This window comes from Belonocnema kinseyi, chromosome 7, assembly GCF_010883055.1.
Source record: "Belonocnema kinseyi isolate 2016_QV_RU_SX_M_011 chromosome 7, B_treatae_v1, whole genome shotgun sequence".
NCBI lineage: Eukaryota > Metazoa > Arthropoda > Insecta > Hymenoptera > Cynipidae > Belonocnema > Belonocnema kinseyi.
The window spans coordinates 102331405-102340883 of record NC_046663.1 but is presented as its reverse complement, the minus strand read 5'-3'; the positions used below and the strand labels follow the sequence as shown (position 1 = coordinate 102340883).

Sequence of the window (9479 nt, the reverse complement as noted above, 5' to 3'; positions counted from 1 at the left end):
TCTCTCTTTTCTCCCTCTATCAACTTTTGAAATGTATTTTTGCACTGCCCATAATCAAGTTTTAGAACTGACCATTTTTTTTTAGAACTGCCCTTTTGGTCAAAGCTGCCCGTTAGATTATACCCTGCTAACTACATTTTCGACTATATCGAGGTGCAGCCCCCTTCAACTTTTCACCGTTTCTATGGCAACCGCGTCCTCCTAGCACGTCAGCGGGTGGGGCTGGCCCGGGGCGCACACCGAAAGTTGTTGAATTCTAAACCGAACGTGATTTTCTGTTTCTCGTTCGCCTTCGCCATCACTATAGCAATCTTTGCTATAGTTGAGTCGATTGGCTGGCTCTGTACGGCCTGTAGACTAAAAATGTTATGGACCCTGAATTACCTAATTATATTCAAATGAAAGAGAGTCCACAAATATTCTATTTATTGTTATTTTAAATTTTCGAGACAATATATAAATGTAAAAAAATTTTTTTCGTACTTTAGAATTTTAGTGAAATTTCTAAAATTATTTAGAAAAAACTACACTTAAAATTTAAATCAAATTATGATAAATTAAAAAATAAAATTTATTTAAATTCCAAATTAAATAAAATTTATTTGAATTTAAAATTTAAATAAAATTGAGCTAAATTCAACATTTAAATGAAATTTAGGTGAATTTAAGACTTAAATAAAGTTTAGTTAAATTAAATTAAATTCTCGTCTGATTTCTTTTGAAAGAGAAATTTTCTAAATACTAAGTAAATAAGTTTTAAAATAATTCTATTCGTACTTTAAGATTTATTGTAGTGCAATTTAAACAATTATTTTGTAAAACTAAAATTAAAGATTGAATACAATTTAGATCATTTCAAAAAGTGAATACATTTGAGTTAAATTCAAAATTTAAGTAAAATTTAGTTGAACTTAAGTACATTTGCAGTTAAAATTGTAGATGTTGAATGGTGTTACATGGTGTTAGATTTAAGTACAATTTAGTTCAATAAAAATGAAACTATCGTTAAATTTTAAATTTGATTGAATTGAATACAGATATATGTGGGTTGTTTCTTGGCTTCAACAATGGAGAGCATTCAAATAAGCTGGAGAAATTTAAAAAAATTCCCTTATTTTTATAATAATTAGTTAAATTCAACAAAAAAAACTCAGGAAAGTAATTAGGACTCATAGTTCTAGAGTTTGTGGTTTGAAACTTTTCAGAAGTCGACAGTGTCAAAATATAAAAGGAAGCGTTTAAACTTCAGCATAACTATTTTGCATGGAAATACTTTATTATTCTAAAATTTTATTTCAAATTAGAAGTATGTTAGCAATTAAATAATTAATCCATTCAAAATTATTCAGTTTCGAAAATTGGATTATAACTTCAAAGCCTTTGAAATTAAAAGGTTTTCAATGAGAGAAATTTGAAATGAAAACAATTAAAATTACAGTGTAATTATTTTCTTTTAGAAGCGTAAAAATAAAATAATAATTATTAAAAGAAACTAGTTTATAAATGTAAAATTCAAAATCTCATTATTTGTAAAATTTCGAATATTCTTCAAGTATAACCTGTCAATTCAAATTATTCAATTTTAAACGTTTTAAATGAAATCACTCATGATTCGGCAATACATTTTTTTCATCTTTAGGATATAAATAATTTAAAGCTGCAATAAGTAGATTATTCGATGTCAAACCTCATGAAAAATTGGAATAAATGTAAAGCCTTTGAAATCGAAAACTTTTTATAAGGAGAGGAATTTTAAATTGAAAAGTTTTAATATATTCTCAATTTAAAAAATTCAAATTGAGTAATTTTATAAAAAGAAATGTCAAGAATTGTATTATTTGAAATTTTTTCATAGAGTTGATAAATTAAAAATACAAGCATTAATATTTTTAAAATTTTGAATATGCCACAAGTGCAATCTGATAAATTTTAATTATTTAATTTTGAAAGTTTTGAATTGAAAATTGAAATGCAGAATTCTAAATGTTTGTATTTGTGTATTATCAGATTTTGGAGGCCATTAATTTAAGCCTAATCAAGTTAGAAGGCTTACAGTTGTCAATTTTACGATATTAAACCTTATATTCAAAACCAAATTAAATTTCAATGTTAACATTTCAAATTGTTTAGGATTTAATTCTTAAATTTAGAATTTTTTTAATGCCTTACATTTTTAATTTTACACTTTCAAACCTTTCTTTTTTAATTTGAATCATCGAGAAAAAAATATTACATTTTAGTAGACATGAATTTTTTTTACGTAAAAAAATTAATTTAGGAAATACCCCATGCGCTAAGGTGAACAATCCGTCGAGATCTTCCCTTTGCGTGAAGAAACTCACTATCTTCGTCTTGACGTGAGTCTTCTTTACGTATACGCTGGAACGCGAAAATGACCCTTACGTCAAACTTTAGAGAGTAAATTTTTTCTCCAAGACGGCAGAAATAATCACGGCTTATCACATTAAAAAAAATTATTTGATAACAAAATTTCGTCACTTATTTATTACATGAAAACATTTGTTCTTGTTTACAAGATTTAAGTAAGAAAAAAATCTTGATTGGAATATATTGATTTTTGAAGAACAAGAAGCTTTAAGCATTATAACGCTTGGCGTAAAGAATTTAAAAATATCTGCCTTTTTAATTTAATAAACACAATATTAAAATGGAAGTTTTAATATTGTCAGAAATAAATATTCACTTTAACTTCAAGTACCTAGATGACAGTTTTGCCTGGTCCTGTTCATTGTAATTTTTACATTATGTCTAATTTTCTACTGTGTTATGAATTGCAATTAGAAGAAGGTTGTGAATAATATAATAGAGCGCAATTAAACTTCGGTTTTCAATAAAGATTTTTGAAAAGGTGTATAGAATTTTTGAAAAAATAAGTCTAAAAAAAAAGTGCCAGATCATGTATTTTTTGGCTCGATTCATAAGTTTATTCAAATATGAAATTCCTTCCACATTTCTTTTTAATTATACAAGAAATAAACATTATTAATATCTTTTTCAAATAAAAAAGTGGCTTTTTTTGCATAATTGTCGTTATTTTTCTTTAAAAAACCTTTTTTGTTAATGAGGTAATTAATTTATAATGCATAAGCCTTTAAAATTTTATAAAAGGAACTGAAAGTTGATCAAATATTTAAATTACTAGAAAATACATTTATTTACGAACAAATTTGAAAAAGCAAGTTTTTTATTAAAGGAAAGAATTTAAAATAATTATTTTAGCAAAATCAAAAATTTTGAATGGAATTAAATATGCAAAACTAAGCAAACTTATATATTTCTTAAAAATAAAATAAAAACGGCGTCAAATTCTTTTAAAAAATATAGACTATTAAAGTACATAATAGAATATCTTTGATAATAGTTCTGTAAATTTATAGCATTGGTTTATATTATTTTTCATGATTGTGGTTTAAAAAATGTAATTAGCTCAGATATTAAAACAACAAAAAGACGAAAATTATGGCAATTATGCTATTAAAAAAAAAAAATTATACAAACTTACATATTTTTCTTAAAGTTAGATTTCTGGAGCAGGGAAAATGACATTTTGTAAGATTGAGTTACTTCTTATTTCAATTTGAAAAAATGGTTCATATATATAACATGGCCTTAGCTAAACTGTAGAAGCAAGCCGTAATTTCCTTTGACTTTCGAAAATGCTTCTTACACTTTGCAGCTGATACAAAACTCATATGCCACTAAATTCACTAATATTTAAAAAATGCAACATTTCAGAAGACATTTGTCTAGGTCTATAAGGAAATTTAGAAAAAGAATTTTTCATAAGTTTTTATAAGGAAATTTCTTTCCAGAATCATGCTCTTCGTGACCACGTGACCAAACTGGTTCCCGGTTATGAGTTTTTTTTTGGTGTTCACTGTGTCCACACGGATTGAGATATCGTGTTTAAAATTTGACAGATTAAATAAAAAGTACTAAAGAACGTTTGTATACATCAATATGTTTATAGTTTTAAAGAAACTTTATTTATAAATCGATGAAAAAGGATATTACCATTCGAGTTATAGCACTATGCAGATAATTTTTGGTTTGATGCATTTCGGATTTTTTGGTTCGCGTATATTGAGCACTGACACCAGTTTTGGACTAAATCGTCTAAACCTTTAAAAAATTAATGTAAGCAATAAAATTTGCACATTCGTTGCAAATCAACAAATAAGTATCTGCATACACGTAACCTATAATTATTTTTGGAGCATCTTTAGCTATTTCTAGCGGAGAGAAAAAGAAACTTTGACCGTCGATAAATTCGAGATCACGTGACTAAGTTCATTCATAAAAATTTTGTATGGATAATGAAATGATTTTCATTATTTTCGGTCCTTACTACGTCCAAACGGATTGAGATGTCGTGTACAGGATTCAGGAAGTTATACCGAAAGCACTAAGGAACGTTTGTATATATCAAAATGTTCATAATTACGAAGAAATTTTTGGAGTAAAATACTACAGGAATTAGGAAATAAACTTTTAACGTCGATAAAGTAGATGCCTCGATTTAAAAAAATCTAGGAACATCTTAGAATGTCATACTCGAAAATTCGTCCAAGTCCCATCTTGAGAAATGTGCATGTGCAGAAAATAATTAAAATTTTCTAATGGTTATATATTCTTGTAGATTTTTTGTATTGGTATGAAACAATTCCAATAATAAAAATAAAATTTCGCCCGGGGTCGAAAGACAAGGCGAGCCCGATGCTGAGTCCTGCTGGTTGGTTCACTGTCAACAACAGTTATCAGCTGATAGATTCAACGTCAAGAATTATGTAAGTTGGTTGGAGAACTCCGACGAGTAAATTTTAGCACATTGCTGGTGCTGCTATGTTTCCAATTTGAAATTTATCTTTTATTTTTAGGACCAAAAAAATGAAAATCATTTTACACCGAAATTTCATGAACGAACTTAGTCACTTGATCTCGACTTTATCGACGTTCAAAGTTTCTTTTTTTCTCCGCTAGAAATCGCTAAAAATGCCCAAAAAATAATGATAGGTTACGTGTATGCAGATACTTATTTGTTAATTTGCAACGAAGGTGCACATTTTATTGCTTATATTAATTTTTTTCAAGGTTTAGACGATTTAGTATAAAATTGGTGTCAGTGCTCAATATGAGCGAATAAAAAAAATCTAAAATGCATCAAACCAAAAATAATCTGCAAAGTGCTATAACTCAAATGGTAATATCCTATTCAATCAATTTATAAATAAAATTTCTTTAAAATTACCAATATATTGATGTATACAAACGTTCTTTAGTGCTTTTTATTTTATGTGTTATAGTTTAAACACGATATCTCAATTCGTGTGGACGCAGTAAACATTAAAAAAATGTTCAGAACCGGGGACTAGTTTGGTCACGTGGTCACCGAAGAACATGCCCTTAACCAGAAAAAAATAGTAAGGACATATTCAACCAGAATTCTGGTTGATTTAACCAGACAGTTTTTTTAGTTTATTTAAATTTCAATAAAACTTAACTCTATCTTCAAATTCACTTTTCTACCAATTCCCAAAAAAATTATAACTTAAATGAAAAATAAACTTTTTAATTCAAATTTGTTATTAATATTTTATACTAACATCTTTGCTACATTTTGGGCATAATTTTGGTTTCAAAAAGTCTTTAGAGTCTTCGAATTCCTTCAAGACCTTTTCTACTCAATTAAAATTATTTTTCTATTCACTTATAAAGTAAAATTAGATTATTACCATTTTGGATTTCAAATGCACTATAATTTGGAGCGACCGAATATATAGTTGCCTGTCGCGCCTCTACAAGTATGTGGCCACGAACTTGCCTGCGGCGCTAACTACCGGTATGTGATGCAACTAATCTCATGCCATATCTAGAATCTAGGACCTAATATCTTTGGTATCGATCAACATTGAGCTCATGGTAGTCGTTTCATCAGCGTTTCCTATTTTTATGTATGTATTCAGATCTATAATGGATTTTGATTATAAATAGAATAATCGTACATATGCGATCAAAAAGATTTGAAAAAGGATTGAAGATTCATGTTCTGTATCTGGTAGCTTGAAATGGATATACGCGCCTTGTTTACTGTGATTAAGTTCTTTTTTCCTTCTTCTAATCTCATCGACTTGGAGGATAAAACAACTTGATTTATTAGACATAAGTAAATAATTTATACAAGGCTCTCATTTAAAAAACATGTCTTTCCTAAAATTATTCAATTTTTAATTTTATATTAATTTCTTGCACATAAAAACTGAAAGATAGCGCATAAATTTTATGAATTTCAACAATCAGTTGACTTCAATTAACCTATAAGTTTTATTAGTAAAATTAACGCGATCAACGTTAAATTCCTGCAAATGCTATGCAGCAAAATTTTGATGGAGTGAGTTATGAGAGAATCCTCAAAGAGTGTGGTGTGGAGGAGACCCTAGTTGACATGTGAAAGAAATTTGTTTAGATGGAGTGGGCATGTTGAAAGAATGGAAGATGAACTACCAACGCAAAAAGTGTATCAAGGTAAAGTAAACGGCAGTGTGCCCAGAGTCACACCGCTAAAAGAATTGTTAGAATGTGTAAATGAGACCCTAATCAGAACACAGTAAAAAGAAAGTGTTAATGAAGCACCAATATCAGGGTACCATATACCTGCAAAAGAAATTAACCTTGTGAATGCTGCACCGTAATATAGTACAGATTCCCAATCACTTGGGGTACGAGGTACCTACCATGATCTAAACATGGTACCTACTACTTAGGGTAGGACGTGTCCGTTTCTTGGGGTACGAAATGAAAAACGTCATTATCGACGCATAATATACGCGTTTGTAACTTCTTAAATACTTTTCAATAATTTAAATAGCCATATTTAAATGCATTGTTTATTATTTTGACAGCTTTGCTAATCGTATGTCATGGTCATTGAAGTTTAGCAGGTGCGTTGCTCGCACTTTGTAAAATTGAGCCATTAGGTATTTCAGATTAGGTGGGGATATCCAAAATATCTGCATGCTGAGGGGCAAACAATAATACTAAATACATGGGACTAAATTTTATTTTTATAATGACTTGGAAAATAATTATTTTTCACGAGATGTATATTTAGACTATTTAACTATTCAATAACTATTTAATTGAATAATAAAATTGATATGTTTTTTGTAACTGTGAGAAATATTTTTTTTCAAGTTATAAACTAAATTAAGTTGTATCCTCTAGGATTTGTATTATTGCTTGGCCCTCATTGTACAAGCATCTTGCCAGCTGACGACACAACTTGAAATACTTATAACTGGAGCGAAACCGGCAATGGCAGAGTTATTGCAAAAATAAAAAAGACAGACTATGAGTTAGCGGGATAAGCTATCTCTCTCACGCAGCGATCTGATTGGCTCTTTACCGCTCCCCTCTGAATGAAGGTTAAATAGTCTACATGTATGCGCAAGTAAAGAGTTATTTATGGAGAAAAATTGAAAAGACCAATCATATTGCTGTGCAAGAGAGATAGCTTATCCCCCAGCTCCAGTCAGTGGTGGCAGAACGCGGATATCTCTGGCATGCGCAGTAGTTATTCCTGTCTATTTTTAAGTTATGTAAGGCCATGTGTCAATTTAGAAATACACAAGAATCATTACTGCGAATGCTCGAGATATCCGCGTTGGCTCACAATATAATTTTTTATCTTGAATAATTCGTACCTTAATAAGAATATATAGTGGAGCACAGGCATGTTAAGACTAGAAAAGTAGAGCATATGGATGCTAAATTCTCCACGCATGAAGTTGTTCGATATTTAAGATGAAAATGTCTTTCTATACTATTTAGAAAATTTGAAATATTTTTCAAAGCATTACTTTATTATTAAAGTTAAATATTACGGTACCATTTTAACATTATTATTAATCATAATAATAAGTTTAACTTCATTAATTTAAAAAAATACTTATTTAAATTAGAATTAAAAATACGAGAACTGAATCTACAATTACTTAAGGGCTATAAAACTGTACAATTTTAATAATAATTTATTTTTGGTCAATATGTACATTTTTATTCAATTCTCGTACTGTTTGTTGCGTAATTATTTACATGAAAGTAACAGAACCTCAATTTGAACTTCTCGGGAACAAAATACGCAAATTTATATTTATAACCTGTAGCATTCAACCTTTTTTGGTAATAAATAATGCCTTGAAAAATATTATAAACATTCTAAACATTCATGCGTTAGAAAGAGTGATTCGATAAACTAGATTAGTGGGCATCGGAATCCCACCCCTGGTAATTTCAATCATGCTCATACTTCAAAGCCTAATTTCACAATTTGGAATCCGCATACCTTCAACTTTTCTAAGACCTTGGCCAAAATTTCAAAACAGTAACATCTGACCTTTCGTACCCCAACTTATGGCTATTTCTTACCCTACACACTCGGTATGTCGTACCCCAAGTTCGAGAGATATCTGAATCTCTACCGAGGTACAGTGAACACCGTTATAATTTTACATGCAGATAAGACGGGAATTCTAGATCAATCTAAAAATCTATACACCCTCACCCGCATTACACCCTTTCTCACCGAGTGCGTCACACTTACCTCGAAATAAGAATAATTAGGAATCAATAATAATGATAAAATTAATGAGTATTACTCACCTAGGGGATCTTCTCGATTTCCTTTGTCAGGAATTGTAAATACGCCAGTGATGAAATGACCATCATTTTTCAATGATTTGTACACTTCCACTGCGAAGTTACTTTGACCAATTATGGCAACCTTGAGCCTCGACATCGCCGCCTAAATTTTATTTATACATGTCAATATAATTAATAATTAGTAATGAAATAAAAATTTCTCTTACATTCAGAAAAATGTTTCTTTGAGTCAATCTTCGGTTCACGGAAACAAAGTTGACTGTGTTACAGAATTTTTTGTGTAAACGATAAAAACCGATTTGAGGTGCAGTGATTATGTAACGAAACGAATATCTTTGACAACGAATTAAAAAATGAAATTTAGAATATTTGAGAAATTGATGTTTTCGAAATACCGTTTCTTTGTTTGAACAATCTTAATTGCTGCACTATTAAGATAGTATTATAAATTTATTTATCCAGATTAACTGAAGTCTGACCAATGGTTTCTCAATTTATGGGAAAAATAAATTCATAAAGAAAGCGGAATATCTATATCATAAAGTGTGAAGCTGCCTCAAATAAAAATACAATGATTTATTTGAGTTATATTTGGTCAATGATGAAAATAATATGCTGCGGCATCGATAAACAACTTATTATAATTTTATTCCGTTTTGAATCAAACATAAATATTTCTATGACCCTATATCATAGATCGAATAGTCAATATTACAGTTTCAATGGTTTGAATAGTAGTTAGAAACTTTCAATGTTTAAGGTTTTTAATTTGTAGGAGTATTCATTTTTTGCTCAATATC

The 9479-nt window shown here is 29.2% G+C and overlaps 1 protein-coding gene across 2 annotated transcripts in view; it reads right to left on the bottom strand.

Moving 5' to 3' along the window:
- The window catches only part of LOC117176162 (mitochondrial 10-formyltetrahydrofolate dehydrogenase), a 19242-nt gene that overhangs the window by 8763 nt on the left and 1000 nt on the right, over window positions 1–9479 (bottom strand). For both annotated transcript variants that reach the window (XM_033366251.1, XM_033366250.1), the window contains one exon: window positions 8680–8821. In XM_033366251.1, coding sequence (XP_033222142.1) covers window positions 8680–8815 — 136 coding nt within the window. In that variant the 5' untranslated portion in view covers window positions 8816–8821. The remainder of the gene's footprint in view (window positions 1–8679; window positions 8822–9479) is intronic.